Source organism: Vanessa cardui, chromosome 30, assembly GCF_905220365.1.
Source record: "Vanessa cardui chromosome 30, ilVanCard2.1, whole genome shotgun sequence".
Classification (NCBI taxonomy): domain Eukaryota; kingdom Metazoa; phylum Arthropoda; class Insecta; order Lepidoptera; family Nymphalidae; genus Vanessa; species Vanessa cardui.
The window spans coordinates 863564-887054 of NC_061152.1; the positions used below are offsets into that span (position 1 = coordinate 863564).

General features: G+C 37.3%; 2 protein-coding genes across 2 annotated transcripts in view; one reads left to right on the forward strand and one right to left on the reverse strand.

Annotated features, from left to right (window-relative positions):
• LOC124542294 overlaps positions 1 to 17794 on the reverse strand; it is a 49051-nt gene extending 31257 nt beyond the window's left edge. Inside the window, exons 1-15 of the mRNA XM_047120258.1 lie at positions 17364 to 17794; positions 13958 to 14086; positions 11269 to 11401; positions 10241 to 10320; positions 9249 to 9356; positions 8387 to 8466; positions 7420 to 7499; positions 6221 to 6341; positions 5004 to 5140; positions 3904 to 4026; positions 3181 to 3295; positions 2125 to 2191; positions 1336 to 1471; positions 604 to 688; positions 2 to 68 (exon numbers count right to left, since the gene is read on the reverse strand). Coding sequence (XP_046976214.1) covers positions 2 to 68; positions 604 to 688; positions 1336 to 1471; positions 2125 to 2191; positions 3181 to 3295; positions 3904 to 4026; positions 5004 to 5140; positions 6221 to 6341; positions 7420 to 7499; positions 8387 to 8466; positions 9249 to 9356; positions 10241 to 10320; positions 11269 to 11401; positions 13958 to 14086; positions 17364 to 17618 — 1716 coding nt within the window. The 5' untranslated portion in view covers positions 17619 to 17794. The remainder of the gene's footprint in view (position 1; positions 69 to 603; positions 689 to 1335; positions 1472 to 2124; positions 2192 to 3180; positions 3296 to 3903; positions 4027 to 5003; positions 5141 to 6220; positions 6342 to 7419; positions 7500 to 8386; positions 8467 to 9248; positions 9357 to 10240; positions 10321 to 11268; positions 11402 to 13957; positions 14087 to 17363) is intronic.
• A 410-nt stretch (positions 17795 to 18204) lies between these two features.
• Positions 18205 to 21823, forward strand: LOC124542313. The gene is made up of 4 exons (XM_047120280.1): positions 18205 to 18643; positions 18869 to 18959; positions 19401 to 19519; positions 21173 to 21823. Exons 1-4 carry the CDS (start codon positions 18502 to 18504, stop codon positions 21346 to 21348), a joined length of 528 nt encoding a protein of 175 aa, XP_046976236.1. The 5' UTR covers positions 18205 to 18501; the 3' UTR covers positions 21349 to 21823.
• Positions 21824 to 23491: the final 1668 nt, after the last annotated feature.

Sequence of the window (23491 nt, forward strand, 5' to 3'; positions counted from 1 at the left end):
CCTTGTCTAACACATCCTTAGTCCCGTTGAACTCGTTCACAGTTTGCATCATACCGAAGAAAGATATTCTGAAAACATACGAATTATACTTTTTATAAGATGGTTAGGGTGTACATGTATCCACATAATATATCTTCTATACCTAATGAAAGTTTAACACATATTGAGAGGGACCCTATAGTCTATTCCAATGGGAAGAGGAGAAAAGGTAAATAAACAACTTTGACTTTGAATTGATATGTCATTTGCGTTCGACTAGTGAGGTGAAAATAATTGAATGAATGGGTAATTAATGCTAAAGAACGATATATATTTTTTTTATTTTAAAAGTAATTTTCCGTTTAAACAAAAAGTTAAGTATTATTAGTTTAAACACAAAATTAAGTATTATTTCCAAGTTTCGTTAGTAAACAACCATTTTCAAACTAATAATTTACACTGATTACAATAATTCACGAATTATTTTTCGCATCGTCACATAGCCTATTCTAGTGGGTCTTCCTTTCAAAATTACAAAAAAGCATTCTGATAATGACAACTTAGATTTTCTTTAGAAACTGATTATAGGACGTGATGGTCTTGAAATATGTAAGTCAAGATTACCTCAGCAGTTGCTTCCGTTGTTGAGCACACAGGGTCCTCGGAGTGAGACAGTCGCAGCGATGCTTGTAGCCCGACCATGCGCTCACTGTCGACACATACATTACAGTTTACACAAGCTACCACAGAGTATAATTAGACTACCATCCACTTTCAAGCCTCACAAAATGTTGCAGGGTTGCCATATTTATTTATTATTTTATAAACTTGGTATGTTCTGTATTTTTTGATAGGTTGTAAAATACAAATATACCATACCGTACCATTATATACTTAGTACCAATACCAAGTATATATATGTTACCGTTAGATTACAAAATTCGTTAGATTACAATCTATCTCGTCAGATCGTAATCTGTCGAAATATTGTGAATCGTGAAATATGATTGCAATTTAACAATTTTACCGTGAAACAATATGACGGATGGCGGGGGCACATAAAGTTCAACCAATCAACGCACGATATTGCATTCCGTTCTACGCCAGTTCACAATTTGATCGCTTCCCATCGATAGATTACAATGTAGCGAAAAATACGTTAAACTGCAATCATATCTCACGGTTCACAATATTTCGACAGTTAGATAACAATCTATCTCGCTAGATTGTAATCTAATCTAAGTTGAATTTTGTACTGACGAGATAGATTGTTATCTAACGTATTTTGTAATCTTACGGTGACACATATAAAACAAAACCCTCAATATGGTCAGTATTTAGCCGTGGCGTACGTACGGTCGTGCGGCGCGGTGCGCGCGGCCATGTGCGCGAGGCGCTCGCGCGTGGAGCGGCGCTGGTGCGGCGCCAGGCAGCGCGCCAGCCGCGCGCGCGCAGCCTCGCCCCACGCGCCGCCCTCCGGCACCATCTCCACCTGCGGGCGTGCGACATTTGATATACATGGTGTTACAAAATAGGCTATTTGAAAATGCGAAAAATAAATTGCGAATTATTGTAATCAGTGTATATTATGAGTCCCCGGTGCCCTCCGGCACCATCTCCACCTGCGTGCGACATTGAGAATAGACGCTACCTTGATATACATGGTGTTACGAAATAGGCCATTTGAAAATGCGAAAAATAAATTGCGAATTATTGTAATCAGAGTTTAGAAATGGTTATTTGCGAACGAAAGTTGAAAATAATACTTAATTTATTCAAAAATCCATAAATAAAAAGCATTTTTTCAAAAGTTCACAAAACGCTCCTGATCGGCCGGGCTTATGATGAAGTCACTTTCTTGTTAACTTCGCTTTTCTACTGTATGTACCACAGATTAAAATACAGGAAAGCCATATTATCCAAGTAGCGTTTTCGCGCGTTATTTAAATATGGAATTTTTAATATGATATTTTTCGGAAAATATGTACTAGAAATAAAAACAACAACTTTCACTGGGTTCCTTAACCTCTACTAAATAATATAACATGTATTTTAAAAACCAGTCAAATAGCCTATTCAGACTAACAAATGCTTAACCATAGAAATAGGATAAAGAAAGATGTATGACTACATGCTGTATAATACCTTAAAAGTAATCGACGAAGCGGTCTTAAAATTATCCAAAAGCTTGCACAACCTCTCCATCGCATATCTGAAAACAAAAACGTATCATAAAGACTTTAATTCTAAAAAAAAGTACAGTCGGGGTAAGAAGAGGTTCGTCACCTTAAGATCTATTTTCACGTGCTCAGTACGAGCGATAATCTGCTTTACCTATCGAGAGTGACATATTGCGTCGCAATTATTCTATGTTTAGATTCAAAAGGTACTAAGAGTCTAAGACTTGATAAAGGAATTAATTTATAAACTGACGAAGGTTTATTTACTATGACTGTACACTGTTTTAGTCATAGCGAGAACAGATTATAAATTTCTCTACTTTGACAGTTTATCAAGATTCCATATTCAAAATATAAATGCCAAATTAACAACGGGCAATTAATATAACTATCTTTAATCTTAAGTCATCTCTTTTTTAAATTAACAGCCTGTAAATTTCCCACTTACGAGCAGAGGCCTAATATCGCTTTGAGGAAAAAGTTTGGAACATATTCCCCACACTGCTCCAATGCTAGTTAAATATACATGTGACAAATTTCGTTGAAATAAGACACAGGCAGGTTTCCTCACGGTGTTTCCTTCAACGCTGAACACGAGACGAATTATAAGATTCAATTCAATTGTTTATATATACTGCCGAAGCGAGTAACTTAACCTATGATTGCGGGTTCAAACCCAGGCAAGCACCGCTGATTCAAGTGCTTAATTTGTCTTTATAATTCATCTCGTGCTCAGCGGTGAAGGAAAACATCGCGAGGAAACCTGCATGTGACAAATTTCATACAAATTCTGCCACATGTGTATTCCACCAACCGCCAACAGCGTGGTGGAATATGTTCCGAACCTTCTCCACAAAGGGGAGGAGGCCTTTAGCCCAGCAGTTAGAATTTACAGGCTCTTGTTGTTGTAATTCAATTGTGCTGTGGTTTGAACCCGCAATTAAGGGGTAAGATGATCTAACCACTGGGCCATCTCGGCTCTCGAGCTTATTTAATCTGTAGTAATACAAAGCACACTCACTGCTTATCAAACGGTCGTTCGTATACGCGACACAGACAGATACTGTTCACGATTTGATCTGCTACCTCGTTTTCGCGCGCTAACCTTATCAGATGATTCTGAATTATTGACGCACCTGGAAACATAAAATAAAAAATAGTAAAGCTAAGGCCGCATCCGCACTATCAACATTCTTTACCTAAAGAAATTTAATATTATTAATATTCATTCACAAAGTGATGTCAACTGATTTATAAAATCAAGTTACTTTAATGAATATAAATCTTAATATTTAGTGTTAATTGATACATAATGTTAACGTAAAGCTAAGGCCGCATCTGCACTATCAACATTCTATATCTAAAAAAGTTAAGTGATATTAACTTTCTTTTTTGAATATAACCACTTAAATATTTAGTGTTAATTAATTCATTCTTGTAAACAACGCCCTCATATATAATGTTTATAAATCACTACACAGTATATAACAAAGTCGCTCACCGCTGTCTGTCCCTATGTACGCTTAGATCTTTGAAATTACGCAACGGATTTTGATTCGTTTTTTTTTTTTTAATAGATAGAGCGATTCGAGAGGAAGCTTTTTGTATATAATACATGGACAATATAGTAAAGAAACACTGATAATATGATGTCGTAAATAAACAAACTCTGTAGTATATTTAGTATCATCATAGCACCCGTGCGAACCCGGGGCGGATGGCTAGTTATGTTTCAGATACTCACCGTCATCACAAACTTTAACACGCTGTAGCCTCTGCAGATCCCAATCGGCCGGCCGGCTGTCCCGCCCCGGAGTGAGACGGAGCGCTCGTACTATATTCGCACCGATGGACACAGTGTTGCCACCTGGAAAACCATAATTGTGAATATTTTAATAACATCAATAAGGGAGAAAATAAATAAATATGAGACAACATCACATTCATTACTTTGATCCCAATGTGAGTAGCTAAAGCACTCGTGTTGTGGAAGATCAGACGTAACGACGGCACAAACACCCAGACCCGAGACGACGTAGACAACTAATGGTAATCTACATCGACTCGGCCGGGAATCGAACCCGGGACCTCAGAGTGGCGTACTCATGAAAACCGGCGTACACACCACTCGACCATGGAGGTCGTCTAAGATTGTTTATGTTTTTAAATTTTTTATAAGCACGGTCATTTAATTAAAAAACACATTTATTTTGCTAACAAATAGTACTATTTTTATACATATATATACAGTACATATTTATATATTGTAATATAAGAAATATTTAAATTACATCGACTATACAAACATAGTTATACATATTTCTGACTAAGGAACATCACAATGGCGATAGATTACTATAGACTTTTTAACACCATTGGCCCGGCGCAAGTCACGTAGCGCTCCTTCTGCGAAAGTGTCATGTCGCAGAAGGAAGCTGCGCTGACTCGCTCCGCAGAAGACGACCGGGGAGGAGGAAAAGGCGCCATGCGCACCTTCTCCCCCCGCCTCAATAGGCGCCATTGGGACCAGGGGGGGTCCCAGTACCCTGGGAATCCCCCCTAGCTGTTGGAGTACCGCTTAGATGGGCCGACCGTCAGGGCGTCACGGTAGCATGCGTAAGCGACCCCTGGATCTCTAGTGGGTAAACCCGGTGTGCTTGGGCGCACTCGGCGTCCAGGGCTCCACTTAGGGAGTCCCACACACCCCCCACCTTCCATCACGTGGGGGAAGCGCGTAATTTGCCAGCGATGAAAAAAAAGGTCAAGTAGCGCCACGGTAGCATGACAGGATAGTGGGTAGTGGGCATGCCGTGGCGGGGGGGGGGGGTTTGGGGGGGCTCTCACCGTGCGCGAGGTCTGCCAGCAGAGCGGCGAGGAAGCGGTGCAGCGCCGACGCATTGTTGGCGAGCGACAGGCACAGCCGGCAGTGGCAGCCGAAGCGAGCGCGGTACGACCACTCCGACTGCACCACGTCAACGCTCCTGGAACACCGTCGCCACCATCGTCACCATCAAAACCAAAATAAACTTTATTCAAATGGGCTTTTACAAGCACTTTTGAATCGTCCTACCACCGGTTCGGAAAGTAGATTCTACCGAGAAGAACCGGCGAGAAACTCAGTAGTTACTCTTTTTCAACATTTAAAAAAATACAGTCATGTTAGTTGAATACACTTATTTAAATTAATATATCCTGCCTGGAAGTCAACAGGCATTAATTCCACGCTTTTTTATCATCTACAAAGTCTTGTATCTAATAATACGCCTTTTTTACCAATGTATTTTTTATAAACGATCACACATCAACTATACATACTACATTGAAATTACATAGTTCAGTGACGGATTTACCGATAGGCTAAGTAGACAGGAGCCTAGGGCGGCAGATTTATTTATTTATTCATAGGTACACAAATAGAGTACAATCAGAACATACATTAAAATGCCTGTAGTTACACAGACTCTTCAAATCGGAACACAACAATACTGAGTACTATTATTTGGCGATAGAATATCTGATTAGTGGGTGGTACCTACCCAGACGGGCTTGCAAACAGCCCTACCACCAAGTATATAGCATACACACATACAGCAAATTAATTTGTATATGTCACCGTGAGATTACAAACGTCGTTAGATTACAATCTATCTCGTGAGATTGTAATCTGTCGGAATAACTTACACTTAATTATTATTTTTTATCTAGCTGTTAAAACGTTTTTTGCTTTGTGCAAGCCAGCCTGGGTAGGTACCACCCACTCGTCAGTTATTCTACCGCCAAATAACAGTACTCAGTATTGTTGTGTTTCAGTTTAAAGGGTGAGTGAGCCAGTGTAACTACAGGCACGAGGGACATAACATCTTAGTTCCCAAGGTTGGTGGCGCATTGACGATGTAAGGAATAGTTGATATTTCTTTCAGCGTCATTGTCTATGGGTGATGGTGACTTACCATCAGGTGGCCCAGATACTCGTCCGCCAAAAATATAAGAGTGATGGGCGTTGTGGGACGCGCCTATTGTTATACTCTAAATGATATTATACCTAGAAATGTGTTACTCACATATTGGTCCCGATGAGTGTGTACATGAGCGCACTGATTTCACACCACGAGTGGTAGACTCCGAGCAACCACTCCTCGACCGGCTTGAACGGTATCTCCTTCGAGTTGACCGCCTGCTCAGCTTCTGGGGACAAGTTTGCCATTAGAAACCCTTGATATTCGCACTAGAACATGTACTACGAGACAACTCAGATGTAGCATTGTTGTATAAGCGTTCACAATCTTTCGATAGTTTACAATCTCACGAGATAGATTGTTATCTAACGATGTTTGTAATCTCACGGTGACATGTCTCGACTCTAGAGAGTTTCTCCATAAAGTCGAGATGGCCCAGTGGTTAGAACGCGTGCATCTTAACCGATGATTGCGGGTTCGAACCCACAAGCACCGATGATTCATGTGCTTAATTTGTCTTTATAATTCATCTCGTGCTCAGCGGTGAAGGAAAACATCGTGAGGAAACCTGCATGTGACAAATTTCATAGAAATTCTGCCACATGTGTTTTCCACCTATCCGCATTGGAACAAAGGGAGAGGAGGCCTTTAGCCCAGCAGTGGGTGGGTGGGTGTTTGTTGCAAATGTAGCATCGGCAATTTCAATAAAACCAATAGAAACAGCTCCCTATCGCGCCACTCGACGCTATTCGTCGCTATAGATTCCCGCGTCAGTTCGACCCGAGACAGCGAGTGCGTGTAAAGCGACGCGTCGAATGACGAATATATTAGGTCGTGTGATATTACACGTTACTGCGTTTGTGTAAAGATCATATTCACACGAGAAATACATATTGATAATTTGGGATGGCGTACTCAATTCGGATGTGATCGGTTTTACGAATTTTGCCGATGCGACATCTAAGTTGTGTCGTACTATACTTTCATCAGCTTATAATTATAGATTAGTCATGGTAACTATAGTCTTTTCGCGAACAGACTATAATTTTTTTTATAAATATGAGACAACAACACATACATCACTCTGATCCCAATGTGAGTAGCTAACGCACTTGTTTTGTGGAAGATCAGGAGTAACGACGGCACAAACACCCAGACCCGAGACGACGTAGACAACTAATGATAATCTACATCGACTCGGCCGGACGGACCCGGGACCTCGGAGTGGCGTAACCATGGAAACCGGTGTACACACTCGACCATGGAGGTCGTCAAAATTAAAACATTTAGTAAGGTCTACACACCACAAACGTAATGCAACAGCGCAGCCTCATCTTCAGGGGTCACCACTGGCTCCTCGCATTCATAGATGTCGCCGCTCAACCTGAAACACACACATTAAAATAATAATAATAATAAAAAAAAAACATCCATTATCTTACTTCAAAAATTACTCTTTGAAATGGGGGGGGGGCGTGTTTCTTCTAGAGCTAAGATGACGCGTGCATCTTAACCGATGATTGCGGGTTCCCAGGCAAGCACCGCTGATAATTCACGTGCTCAATTCTCGGCGGGAAAACATCGTGAGGAAACCTGCCTGTGCATAATTTCAACGAAATTCTGCCACATGTGTATTCCAATGATTTTTTTTATTTTTTTATTTTATGGTATAGGTTGGCGGACGAGCATATGGGCTGATGGTAAGTGGTCACCATCACCCATAGACAATGACGCTGTGAGAAATATTAACTATTCCTTACATCGTCAATGCGCCACCAACCTTGGGAACTAAGATGCTATGTCCCTTGTGCCTGTAGTTACACTGGCTCACTCAAAATTGGAACAGTGGAGTACATTCCAAACCTCCTCAAAGGGTGAGGAGGCCTTAGCATTGGGAAATTTACAGCGGGTTACTGTGTTACATCTAAATTGAATCAGAAAAGCTTTACTCGTGATGACTACTTCAACTATTGATCTTAAATTTAATTACAAACACAAAATTTAGTATCAAATCAATATGCCTTCCATAGACAATCCAAATGTTACTTTCTACGTGTTCAGACCTATTGTAATCTATATTAATATTATAAATATGAAAGTAACCCATCGCAATTTCACCATCAAACCAATAACCAAATTTCAATAAAACTTGCTATGAAGCACACATAACTCCATGAACATAGGCCACATTTTATGGCGGACGCATGAACCCAACACCTTAAAACACGAGTGACGTCACAGGCGACCACCAGTACATAATATGTGACTCACATGTCAGGCGCCGAGTCCAGAGCTGCATCATCGTCGAGAGGCATCTCATCCCGCACACTGTCCTCCGCGGATGCGAGAAGCTGTAACAAAACAAGCCATCAATAGACAAACATATCGGTTAAAAAATATGACATTGAATCAAGCTCTATATAATCTATAGAAAAAAGTAAAGTAGTCTGTAAATTTCCCACTGCTGGGATAAGCCTCCTTTTCCTTTAAGGAGAGGGTTTGGAACACATTCCACCACGCTGTTCCAATGTGGGTTAGTGGAATGAATTCATCTCGTGCTCAGGGGTGAATGAACACATGCAGGTTTCCTCGCGATGTTTTCCTTCACCGCTGAGCACGAGATGAATTAGAAACACATTTTAAACACATATATATAGTGGTGCTTGCCTGGGTTTGAACCCGCAATCATCGGTTAAGATGCACGCATTCTAACCACGCGGCCATCTCATCTCATCTATGGCTTTCATTAAATTTTTTCTTTATTTTTTTTTCAACAGTACAATAGACCAGTATTATGAAAAAAAAAAACAATAAAATAATATATAAGCCAATCTATTAGAAGCAGGAAGTAGTAAAGACTAGAATAGTTATTTGCTGAATTAAAATAATAATTACATAACCAAAAATTTATTAATATTAGCGATTAAATTTTTAAAACATAATAAAAAAATTAATAACATAACACAAAATTAACATTCACTCATGTTCTTTTTAAAACTTAAAAGGGAACATGAAAATATGAAATTCTAGAAAAAAAAGGGCATAAGACGCTAAACTAATTTTAATCCTTAATATAGAAGTTATTTGTGATTATTTCATCAATGAGAAAAATTCTACAAGTATCAAAACTAACCTGCAGTATATCCTCGTGCCGGATGAGAAAGTGTTCCGGGTCGGGGGCGGTCGGGTCGGCGCTGAGAAGCGGCAGCAGAAACTGGCCCATGGCTGGCGGGTCCACCTGCTGGAAGATATCAATACAAATGTTTAAAACAAGATATTTGTCAATGCTGTGTTACTGTACTGCTCTTGAATACAACAACAGCCTGTAAATTCCCATTGCTGGGCTAAAGGCCTCCTCTCCCTTTGAGGAGAAGGTTTGGGATATATTCCACCACGCTGTTCCAATGCGGGTTGGTGGAATACACATGTGGCAGAATTTCTATGAAATTTGTCACATGCAGGTTTCCTCACGATGTTTTCCTTCACCGCTGAGCAAGAGATGAATTATAAAGACAAATTAAGCACATGAATCAGCGGTGCTTGCCTGAGTTTGATACGCAATCATCGGTTAAGATGCACGCGTTCTAACCACTGGGCCATCTCGACTCTTGAAAACAACAACAGCCTATAAAATTCCCACTGTTGGGTTAAGGCCTCCTCTCCCTTTGAGCCGTGATGGCGGAGTGCATCTTACCCGATGCTTGAGGGTTCAAACCCAGGCAAGCACCACTGATTATTCATGTGCTTAATTTGTATATCTAATTCATCTCTTGCTCGCCGGTGCAGGAAACCTGCACGTGTCTACTATCAATGTCACTAGAAATTCCGACACATGTGTATTCCACCAACCCGCATTGGAACATCTGGGTTGGCTGGCAGAAAGTGCTGTTATAGCGTTAAGTCCGCCCTTTGTACTTGTTTTTGTGCAATAAAGAATAATAATAAAAAAAAAACAGCGTGGTGGAATATGTTCCAAACCTTCTCCCAGCAGTGGGAAATTTACAGGCTGTTTTTGTTATAACGTATAAATTGTTATTCTGAATTATAACAGATAAACTATTTGTTTATTATTATTATTATTTATTTATTTTGCATGAATGGGAATAATATGAGAGTATATCTTACCGATCCCTTATGCTGATAAGATGGGCAGTCAATATCCAGTCCGCCTATATCCTTGCCCGATGAGGTATCAGTGCTGCCAGCTGCAAATAATTACATTCATTTTTATTTTTATTTCAATTTTAGTTTGCATCCATCAAATCTTGAAAACTGAGCTCTTATCATATGGAGTTTAATTAAATTTTACATAGTAGTTTGGTTGTGATGATAATAAATTTTGACTAAATCTGATTTCTCAGTTGGGTAACATACAAAACACAAGAAATAGCATAAAAATATAACAATTTATAGTACGACAAAACTTAGATGTAGCATCGGCAAAAGTCGTAAAAGCGATCACATCCGAATTAAGTACGCCATTCCAAATTATCAATATCTATTTCTCATGTAAATATGATCTTTACACAAACGCAGTAACTTGTAATATCACACGACCTAATATATTCGTCAATTCGACGCGTCGCTTCACACGCACTCGCTGTCTCGGGTCGAACTGACGCGGGAATCTATAGCGACGAATAGCGTCGAGTGGCGCGATAGGGAGCTGTTTCCATTGGTTGTGTGAATAATCGGTTTTATTGAATTTGCCGATGCTAAATCTAAGTTGTGTCGTACTATACTTGAGTATTTAAAATCTTTAAAGTTTTTGAATTTTATTTATATGAATACTAGAGCTAGTTTCACTTCACAATTAATTTGTCAAATTGGGGGGGGGGGGGGTTATCATTATTGCTGTGTCTAAAAGATCATAAAATCAGGCAACATGTGTAGTGTCGTGGAGCAGTGGCGTAGCTAGGTGAGAAAGGGCCCCGGTGCATAGAAAAAATATCGGGCCCTCACCCCCACTTTCCCCTCCCTCTTTAACTAATAATTACCCTATAAAATTATAGATACCAAATAAGAAAACTTGTGCGCAGGGTCGTGATTTTCTAGCTATAGATGCTTAAGGTTTAGTTTAGAGGGCCCCCTGAACTCCGGGGCCCTGGTGCCCTACAATAGCTCCGCCACTGTCCTGGTGACTCAGGACTCACAGTTGTCGAGCTCGGTCCACTGGTCGTCGGAGTCGGAGTCTGCGCCGACGTCGGACGCGTCCGACACCACCTCCACGCGGCGCATGCGCAGCGACGCCGCGCGCCGCGCCACCGCGCTGCGGCGCCGGCACATCTGCGCACGCAACCCGCACTCAGCACGCACGCAGCATTTACACGTATTGTTATAAACAACATCATTTACACTTTGGGCTTTGTGCAAGCCCGTCTGGGTAGGTACCACCCACTCATCAGTTATTCTACCGGCAAATAACAGTACTCAGTATTGTTGTGTTCCGGTCTGACGGGTGAGTGAGCCAGTGTAACTACAGGCACAAGGGACATGACATCTTAGTTCCCAAGGTTAGTGGCACATTGGCGATGTGAGGAATAGTTAATATTTCTTCCAGCGTCATTGTCTATGGGCGATGGTGACCACTTACCATCAGGCCCCTATACTAGTCCGCCAACCTATACCATTAAAAAAAAATATTGATATGATTGTCACCGTCTTGATAGTTGTAAAAGCCAATCTTTTCTTGTGATTTAAACTGTATTAATTACAAATTTCATCAAATTTGATTCAGTGATTTAACAGTAAATGCGTTACAGAGTGAGTTTCTCAGTCACAATATTAGTATAGATGATATATTATAACTAAATCCGGGTATTTAGACATACATTAAATTTTAACTCGTCGGAGCCTCGATTGTGTGGAGCGAGGCCCCAGGGCACATGCCCCGATGCCCTAAACCCAGGTGTAAAGTCACACCGTATTCCGCAGTATATCCCGCCAAAAATTGTATAAATTTTAAAAGTCTGTCAGCTGACGTTCTGAAGATCAGACTAATGTCCGTTATAATATATTTATTCAATTGTTACAATATACACAAAAGTCGACAATATCAAGGAGCAACGTATATCACTCCTAACCCTTAAGCTCCCGATGTTTCACATCCAAAATAAATAAATATACAAAACAATGCCGATATGCTTAGTGGTTAGAACACGTGCATCTTAACCGATGGTTGGGGATCAAACCTAGGCAAGCACCGCTGAATATTCATGTGCTTAATTTGTATTTATAATTCATTACGAGCTCGGCATTTAAAGAAAACATCGTGAGGAAACCTGCATGTGTCTAATTTCATAGAAATTCTGCCACATGTGTATTCCACCAACCCGCAATGGAACAGCATGGTGGAATATGTTCCAATATCTTCTCCTCAAAGGGAGGGGAGGCCATAACCCAGCAGTGGGATATTTGCAGGCTGTTGTTGTATAACAAACAAATGTCAACGAGAAAATCATACTATTTTGTAAATAATTTAACTGAAGCGGCTTTCTACTTTAATAAAGCTATATAAAAGCTATTCCAGTGGAAGGAAAAATGTTAAACAAAGACAGGGCGACATCTGATATCGGATGTAAACAACGACACTTAATCTAAATATCCGTTACACAAGCGACGACACTAAAATATCGCCCATGCCTCGCAAACAACTGAAAAGTCATTAGTGTTGTAATATACTATCAAACACAAACGCTCTTTAGAACAACAGACAACAACAACAGCCTGTAATTTCCCCATTGCTGACCTCCTCTCACTTTGAGGAGAAGGTTTGCCACATATTCCACCACGCTGTTCCAATACGGATTGGTGGAATACACATGTGGCATAATTTCTATGAAATTAAACACATGCAGGTTTCCTCACGATGTTTTCCTCCATCGGTAACGATGCACGCGTTCTTACCACTGGACCATCTCAGATCACACTCTTAATCGATTCGTTAATATATTAGACTATCATTAACATCATCCCTTATTCCAATATTATTTGGGGTCGACGCAGCATGTCTTCTTTCATACTTCTCTGTCTGACGTCATCACGAGTTACATCCCAACCATCATCTTTCACACAATCCAACCCTCATTTTCAAGTGTCCCATACCCGCTATATCCATATAATTTTTTTCGCGCTGTGAAAAACGTACTATGCATATTCCCCACTTGAAGTGTAGGAGTATGTGGGACTCGCATTATCCAAGGCGAAGAGTGCGCCCCAGCACACCGGAATACCCAATAATTTGCCCACGGGCGCCATAGAATCGCTTATCGCATGCTCCTGTGACGGTATATCCACCCACCATGCTCAAGACATTCCTCACAGCATGGTCCTCATTTATCTACATGTTATACCCCTACCATGACAGCCGGCTTCCACACAGCTTCTTGGCTACACCTGCGTCACTTTCAAACTTCCTCTTATGTACTCTCCTTACTCTATACATTCGAACAACAACAGATTCCTCTCATCATTTTCATCTCAGCTTCACACAATTGTCTTAATATATTAGAAAATCAAAATAATTAATTCACAAGAAACATACACAATATTAAATAAATAAAAATTGGACAACATCATACATTACTCTGATCCCAATGTGAGTAACTAAAGCACTTGTGTTGTGGAAGATCAGAAGTAACGACGGCACAAACACCCAGACCCGAGACGACATAGACAACTAATGGTAATCTACATCGACTCGGCAAATCAAATCCAGGTCTTCTGAGTGGCGTACACACTTCGACCACAGAGGTCGTCCAAACATGAGCTTTATATGCAAAGAACATGTGAAAAGATACTCGAATGTGCAGCATATATCATATAAAGTTGACACAGGCTTACTTCTTTCCCTTTAGCAATAGGACGCCTCCGTGATACGCGCTGAGGACGATGGGGCCGCCTCGACCTCCCCCCCCTGCCTCCCGACCATGACGACGACGAGGAACCACTACCAGAGGCGCGGTGACCAATCTGAAATAGATAATGACGAATTGTCTTAAAATCAAACTTAAATTTAACAAAACCCCGACCTTATACCAGTACCAATAGAACTCGGAATAAAGTTAAACAAACGTCAGTTTAACGTATTTCACGCGATTCGTTAATAACTCAGCTATATCGTGCACTACTAAGAGCTTACGATTAATATATCTCTATATATAATACAACACTATTGCACTTAACTGCTTATATACACTTTAATTTAACTTCCGAAATTCCGATAATTTTTGGCTGAATTCAAAACGTCAATATGTTCGCAAATCCATAGTCAATATCACAGATTAATCAAATTACTTTGTGGTAGGGCTTTGTGCACGATGTAAGGAATATTCGATATTTCTTACAGCGTCATTGTCTATGGGTGATGGTGACCATCAGGTGGCCCATATGCTCGTCCGCAAACCTATTCCATAAAAAAAGCTCTTGATTAATGATGTCACATCAATTGCTGTCATATGTTGTTGTTTTGCATTCAGCTAATGAAAAGAACTTCTAAAATAGAGGCCCTCAATTGTAAAGTTTATGTATTTTTTTATGTATGTTAGAAATCGGCTAATTTGAAAATGGTCCTATTTAAATTTGTGAGGTCTCACGAAAAGCAATGAAGAATGAAAATTAAAGAAATATGCTTAAAAGACCAGAGTAGCGTGCACTTGGAGAGGCTTAAGTCCAGCAGTGGACGGGAACGGGCTGATGATAATGATAATGATGCTTAAAAGACTTTTTCCTTTATTTAAATATACAAAAACAAAACATTTCTATACTTATTTATCATTTGTGCTTTTGTATTTTATTGGAATAAGAATACATTATTCTAAGAAAAAAAATTAAATAAAAAGGATCGATATGTATAATTTCGACCACAGGAGAACACCAGATCATCTATACCAGTGATTCCGAAAGTGGTCAAGATGGACCCCCAGGGGTCCACGGGAGACATGATGGGGGTCTACGTAGGCGTGAATAAAAAATGGGGGTCAATAAGACGTTAATGGGGGTCAACGAATATTTATCTGCTTTTGATAGTAAAGAACAAAAATGTAAGCATAGTTATTACCTTATTCATTTTTTCTAATAATTCTATTCTTTTAATAAGTAGTGCTAGAAAATGTACAATTTTTCGTTTTTATTTTACCTATCGGAACATAGGGACAGAACTCGGAAACAATTTTTATTTTTTGGCGACTTTAAGAATGTGGTAGAAAGGCAGCAAGGGATCCACCAAAACCAATAAAATTTTGATAGTGGTCCATGAACAAAATAAGTTTGGGAACTACTGATCTATACACATATATAACATTATATATGTATAAGTATTTCTATCTGTTTGTCTTTCACTTTAAAACAACTGAACCAAATTTGACATATTTTTGTGTGAAGGAAGCTTAAACTCTGAGAAAGGACACAGACTACTTTTTTATGCCTTACATCTGAGAAGCAACCGCTAAAATAAAAGTAAAGTCATGAACAACAACTAGCTTTCGACTGATTTATTTCATGTTTCATTGTGTAATGTTTTCATTACTTCCAGAACATTCTTAACCAATCTCATGATACAATATAATTAAGGATATTTAATTAGTAATAAACTTTCACGATTCTTTATCATATCAACGAAATTAGAGACAAGATTGTTTGAATCCGAGGCAAGTAACTGTTTCCGATGAGTGTTTACGACTAATATGAAGTAGATGGTCAGTATATACCAAGTATAACTATGAGGTGAACACTATGGCTAGAAGCATCATCATCATCATAATTGTCATAGACACATTGAACGCATATTACCAATGTAGCAAAATCAGACAAATCTTTTTCATAAAAAACCTTATGTTTAACTTTTAAATACCATTAAAATTATAATCTATTTTGCAAGATTATAAACTATCAAAAGATTGTTTACCATAATATTGCGTACAAATGAACACATTGTTATTTTGTAGTTTATAATCTAAAAGTAAAAAAAAAAAAGTAACAGCCTGTAAATTTCCCACTGCTGGGCTAAGGCCTCATCTCTCTCTGAGGCCTCCTCTTCCATTAAGGAGAGGGTTTTAATAAACATTTTAATAAACAAATTACATACAATAAGTTTTCCATCACTTGACATTTCGAATCTATAAATAAATCCAATAAGGAAACCGTGTATATCTTAATCGTGATTTAAAGAATTCATCTACTTAATAAATAAACTAGTGAATTTATATATGTACAAGTGTTAAGCAAAAATTAAGTCACATGGATATGATAACAGAAGTATGTTTATTGGTTCTTATTAATATATAAAACTATAATTGAACCACCAATTGGTAGACGGGAATAAATGCCACTTTTCGATATATTCATTTTTATACACTCTTACATTCTTTAGACGTAGGGATAAATATTATACATTTAAGGCATAAGAATCATTAATGTCCTATAACTTTATAAGTTGGAAGTAAAAAGTTATGAAGATTTTTTTTATTATCTCAAATATATATTTTTTGTTATATACAAATCCACAGGGAGTATAATAGATTAATCTAGCTCTCAACCAATGGTATCACGTCAATTTGCTGCCAAATTATGTTAATATGACTTATCTACTTTTATAATTGCAATAGAGTATTTTGTGATTGGTGTCTGAGTTACTTTAGAGTTCTCGGTTCATAGCTGGTTATAAGATACTATTAAAGATTATAGTGACTCTGGACAGATAAAAAACCTGCTGAGTTTCTTTCGCCGGTCCTTCTCAGGTCAGGGTATTTTCTTTACGAACCCATGGTACTGTTTCAATTGACCATCAATGAGAAAGTGGAATACTTCTATATTGAATGAAGTTGTTTGAGTTTAGGTTTGTTTAAATGATTTTTTAAGCTGGTGATACATCCTAAGAAAAGATTTAATGAGCTGATGACATGACTTTTATTTCTCTGTGTTTATATTTGTTATAATTATACATGTTTTAAAAACACTGTGCAGTTTCCAATAGAAAGATTAAAATTGAATCATGGTTCATACAAATATTTACTGTTTGATATGATAATTAGTGATCAATACGTAAATTTTAAACTTTCAATCGATTTCTAATTAGCATTTTGGGATTTTATAATCGTTTTCGTAATATATGCTGAGCGAAATTTCACTTCGTACGTACTGCTTTGTCATATATTATTTAAGTACATAATATGTCAAAATAGTAACCAAAGGTCAACGACATTGAGACGGACAGTGCAAATGTTAAGAAAAATCGAGGTTATTAACTTACAGCGATCTCGAATAGGGATGGAAAGTCTTCTTGGGGAGCGTCTGCCAGTTCCACGAGAAGATCGAGCTCCGCGCTGAGGTCTGCAAGCTCAGCGTCCCCCAGCTCGTCCTTCAGGATATCACCGATCTCGTCAGACACCGCAGCTACCGCAGACGCTACCTCATCCGAGGGCAGCGACGTCTTCACCAAACCACCGGCCTCCGAATCAGTACCCGACCTACTACGGTCCGAACATTTTCCCATTGAAAACATCATTCAAAAAGTGTTCTGTACACGAAATAGTGTAAACGAAACATCTAAGTTCACAGTTTTATCAATTAGAATGCACGGACGGTTCCAATACGCATTGTATGAAAAGAAAAACCATTTTTTCCTTCACACCGATGGATCCCGAACTTTTTGACAATACCAATATGGCGACGATATTTTTAGGTATTTGTGACCAGCCGCGGTGAGATATTATACATTTTTGTTTTGGCAATACCAAATTTCAACTAATTATTTATAGATTTTATTCTGGTATGAAATCAATAAATGTATTTAATAAGAGTAAATAATTATTACTTATTTTCTTATTTTCATTACAAGAAGTGTGAATGTTAGATGTCTTACTAATTGTGTTTATATCCATTTATGTTTTGTCAAGATTTAATCAACTTATTTATTGTTAATTATTTAATAAAATTTAAGTGTAAAATAAGACATAAATAAGAAGCCAATCTTTAAATATGTTATTATTTATTATTAATTTAAGTATATTTTTAAATGTGACGTATTTTTTGTAATTGCAACTCAGAAATGTACATAATCTTATCAGTTCGACAGTGACAATGACATAAGACTGCCCTGCGCGGTAATTCGACGATGCTTACATCTAATTATAAATTTTGCATGAAAATGTCTAATGCAGGTAAAATACCGCAGTGCGATGCACGCTTAAACTTACGCGCGTATATTTACGTGTAGAACAGTCACCCGGTTAATTCAATTATCGTTAACTAGGCTGTTATGAAATCACGCATAAGTTGACAAGTTTATGCCGTGTGTTTTACAATTTATATGTATAAATTAGCTCTTGAATTCAAGTACGACAGGTCATAACGTGGGTGAAGACTTAAGTCAATGAATTAAATGCACTATGGCAGTTCAAAATAAAGTTTTATATGCGTTTAGAGGTTGGATAGCATTTGTAGCCTTTATGGATCTTGGTACCGCTGGACGTTCGTACATTGAACGTAGATCGTTTTTAAGCAATAATGGTGACAACGAACATCTAGACGGTAAGTATTATTAATAGGCTATCAATCATAAACTTTCTATATATACGAAGTTTCGTAATTCAATCAACTAAACTTTAAATTTCGAACATAATAGCAATACCAAGAAACCGTGTTATATTTGTTAGATAATAATTATAAACAGAAGTTAATTCATAAATGTTGCTATATAAAAATACACAAATAAGCAGTGTTATAAATGTTGCTATATGAAAATATTAATTTCAGGGGACTTCACAATATCCAGGATGCTGGGGATGTATTCTGTGTTGAAGGCACTTGCTTTGATACATTGTACTCTATACATACATTATAGACCGTAAGTAAATTATTAGTCATGCTGTAGCTAGCTGTGGTATTTTTTTTTTACAATATACTTCTGGACATACAGGCCATCTGATGATAAGTGGTCACAACAGCACAGTTAGAAATATTGCCCACTCTTAATTGATGAAATTTCCTTATTCCATACAGTTCTCAAGCTAAAAGCTCCCCCATCCTATATTAAACATTCTCATTAAGTTTATTTTCCTATTAATATTGAAAATTAATGTTAATGTTTATGTATAGTCCACATTAATAAAACAAAAAGTTTTATTAATGTGGACTTTACATTTATACAAAAAATACAAGAATAAACTTAAATTCGAAACCCCAGGCTGTACAAAGGTAATCTTGATCATATAAACTAATAATGTTTTAAAAAGTAACAATGTAAATCACATTCTATTTTTAAACGTTGCCCAATCACTTGTTTCAGTGTGGTGTCAATGGGCTACTGGTCGTTATTTTTAACTATCATATTGTATTTCACGGAGGCATTCTACTTTCACTCGACAAATCTCAATTTTTATGTGGTCTTTCCTTGCATATTAAATAGTGAGTATTGCCATTTCATTGAATATAGCTTAAGGTATTTTTATTTCAGCAAATTTGGGACTATCCTTTGCCTATTATATTGTTTAAAAGTTTCATTTCCTAATCTCACTTGAGTTTATAAAAATCGGTATAAATGTATACAAACAAAATGTAGATTTAACTGAATATAATAAATAAATATGAGACAACATCACATACATTACTCTGATCCCAATGTGAGTAGCTAAAGCACTTGTGTTGTGGAAGATCAGAAGTAACGACGGCACAAACACCCAGAAAACAAATGATATAGTACATTGACTCGGAGTGGCGTACCCATGAAAACCAGTGTACACACTACTCGATCACGGAGGTCGTCAAAAGTACTTATATCCATTTTAATATCACTTCCAAAGTTCGGATAACACTTGATATTTAAAACAGGATATTTTCACGAATCGACGATTAATTTCTTAGACAGATAATCCGAGACCTATATTCTGTCAAAATTGTCTTTATAAAACGATTTTATAATTCACAGCTCTGATTCTGGTTTAGAATTTAAAACGATTATTAAAACTAGAGTTATTTTGTAGTTCTTTTCCTAATAATGATAGTTAAGTATCCGGCTCGAAGGATCAAAATATGATAAAGATATTTCCATATCTTTTCATTAATAAAAACAGTGGCAGATTTACAAATTTTTGTTGCCCCTACTTGTTTTTTTGCAACATTTATTATTTGTGTTCTATCGTCCTCATTACATCGGTTTGTTCCCATTCTTAGTATGATTATAAATTAGGCTATATTTCTGTCAGTTACTAGATTATTTTTCCAACCCGCTATGTAGTGACGAGTATACGGATTACGGACGTAACGTGTATACATATAGTTATAAGATTTTTTATTTATTTCTGTAAGATAATAACAAATTTGGACTAATGTGCCGCCCCTCTAAATCTGCTGCCCTAGGCTCCAGCCTACTTAGCCTATTAGTAAATCCGCCACTAATTAAGATGCTGGTGTTAATTGTGACTACAAGTAATTAAGTAGAAATTAATAATAAAGAATGTCAATGAGAACAAATTGTTTACCAATTGTTTTTTTTAATTTATACGAAATTATTGACGTGGCAATGTTAGCCGTGCCTGTTTCTATGTAAACGGGAAATATAAATTTATATCTTATATTAATTATTTACTAAAAGGATATATATATTATTATTTAGAGATATATATTCACCGGTGAGCACGAGATGTATTATAAAGACAAATTAAGCACATCATTCAGTGGTGCTTGTCTGGGTTTGAACCCGCAACCATTGGTTAAGATGCACGCGTTATAACCACTGGGCCATCTCGACTCATGAGGACAATGTTAATAGCATATTCCACCACATTGCCAGTGACGGTTGGTGGATTCACATGTGACAGAATTTCGACGAAATTAGACACATGCAGGTTTCCTCACGATGCTTTCCTTCACTGCCGACCTCGAGATGAATTATAAGTACACATGTAAATTCAATGATGCTTGCCTGGGTCTGAAAACCCTCTGACTATCCCATCTAGGTTATCTTTCTATATTTATAGCCGACATCTATAAACATAAGAAATTTAGTCCTTATTCGAACAGCAACACAGCATTGCAGTATATCAATTTAATTATTTTCAGTAATAACACTGTTAGGATTAATATACCTACCATCGAAATTGAAACTATGGGGTACGATACCCGGAACATCGGGTATGGATCGGGATGTGGACGATGAGAACACTCAAATATTACGACAGATGGGCAACTTTAGGAGGAGGAAACCTGGCAACCCCATCAAAAACAAGCACGTCTGATAAGTGTTGACACATTATGAATATATTGGCTGTGTTTTTTCTTGCACTTGATGAAATAGGGGCCTTATAAATTATCGTTCGTTTTTCAAATGATTAAATACACAGAATATAAACGGTTTTCTTTTTTAATTTTGAAGAAAAACAGTTGGATGTTTTTTTTAAACAGTATTCTTGCATATAAATTATTATTTTGTGTATTCAATCAACGTAGTTTGTAGTTGTCTTTAAATCGGCGTCGTAGCGAGGGTCTTCTAAGAGCCTCCTTATCTTAATTAACAGATTGTGGGACTCTAAAACATAGATACAGATAAAAAAATGTTGTATCGATACAAATTCTTGTACTGTAAGTTAAATAAGAATGACAAATATTGGTGCGCTTTAATTAAATTAAATTAATTTTTTGATGAAAGATACGATATCGCTGTCAAAAATAAACTGAAGAATAAAAATATATAACAAAGTTATTCAATTATATAAACATTCTAATAATACTATATGTCCAAATCTGTTGAGGTATTTAAATTAGTCTTGAAATAAATTGACAAACATACATACAGTCGGGGTAAGAAAAAGTTCGACCTTAAGATCTATTTTCGTGTGCTCAGTACGAGCGATAATCTGCTTTACCGATCGAGAATGACATATTGCGTCGCAATGATTCGATGTTTAGATTCAAAAGGTACTAAGAGCTTAAGACTTGATTAAGGAATTAATTTGAAAACTGACGAAGGTTTTCTTACTCTGACTGTATATGAACTCATTGCAAAGCATTTTCGTAAAGGCGCTCATGGCTACGATGCTGATTTATATTATAATATTGTACTTACACGTTTTAACCATAAATAACAAATATAATCAGTTTGATACTTCAAAATTATACAGTTTTAATTGTTCTTTAAATACGACATGAAAATAAATAAATAAAAATATTTATGGGAAATATATTTGCAAACGCTGGCAACACAGATTTGTTTACGTCAAATTTGAAATAAAGTTAAGATTCGTTTGTTAACGTTCGTTACGAATAAAGAGTAAGCAAAGTCGTCCTTTAAATATAGATTTCTCATGAAGATAACTTCCTAAATTACTATGTGTTGTGTGTGGGACGCTTTCGAATAACGCCTGTCCATAGCGTTCGAATTTCGAATGTAGTAACTGGGCTTATAATGATTGAATGAAGAACACATTATAGAGATTTATGCAATGCTTGCTAAAATAATCGCCCAATGTTTCACAACAAAATGCTCGTTTACTAACGACTCCTTAAATTGACAAAGTTATAATAATTCATTGTTGCCGTTCACGATGTTATACGCGATTTAAGCTTGAAACCGATTATTTAAATCTGCACGCAAAACGCTTCAAAGAATGTCAAGCTGACTTCGTTTTAGAGGTCTGATAAAGAAATTGTAAAATATATAAAAAAAATCGCTGGAAGTTATAACAGTGTGTACAGTTTATTGAAAATCGACCAATCAGTAAAAGTGTTTGCCAAATATCTTAGTGACGTTGTAATAAATGCAATGCTTATCGCCCATTCCACGAAACGATCTCCTATATAGAATCGTTCTCGCGCGCTGATTGGTTAAAACGCGTGACCTTCACGATGTCATATGCCGGTTTTTCGCGCCCATTGGTTGGAACTCGTGACCTTGAAGATGTTACAAGCCGGTTTTTCTCTAGCCGCGCGTATAGACCAATGAGATTCGAGTATATGGTTCCTTAGGAGTTTGTATTGTGGAATGTGCTGTAGTTGTTTAAATCGATGTAGATTTTGATCTCGTTTATGAGAAGCTAGATTTGTTTTGTCGTTCGATTAGATGGTTAGGGTTCGTGCAATAATCGCCATTGTGTAATTATAGATAAGCTTTAACTAAAATTAGATACACATTTTTATCTATCATTTAACACAAGTAGTTTTTTTTTTTAAATTTAATTTTGGAAATTAATAGATTGTTAATTACGGTCAGATATTCATTCGCGTCTAAATATTGTTAAAAGTAAGTTTGACAGTCGTAAATGTCCCATTGGTTTCAGCGATTATGGACTTTGATGTTATAACACCAAGGTTGAAAATATATTTGCACGTAAATAACTCTTTAAAACAAGTCAATTAAATACCGCGAATATCACTTAAGCGTGT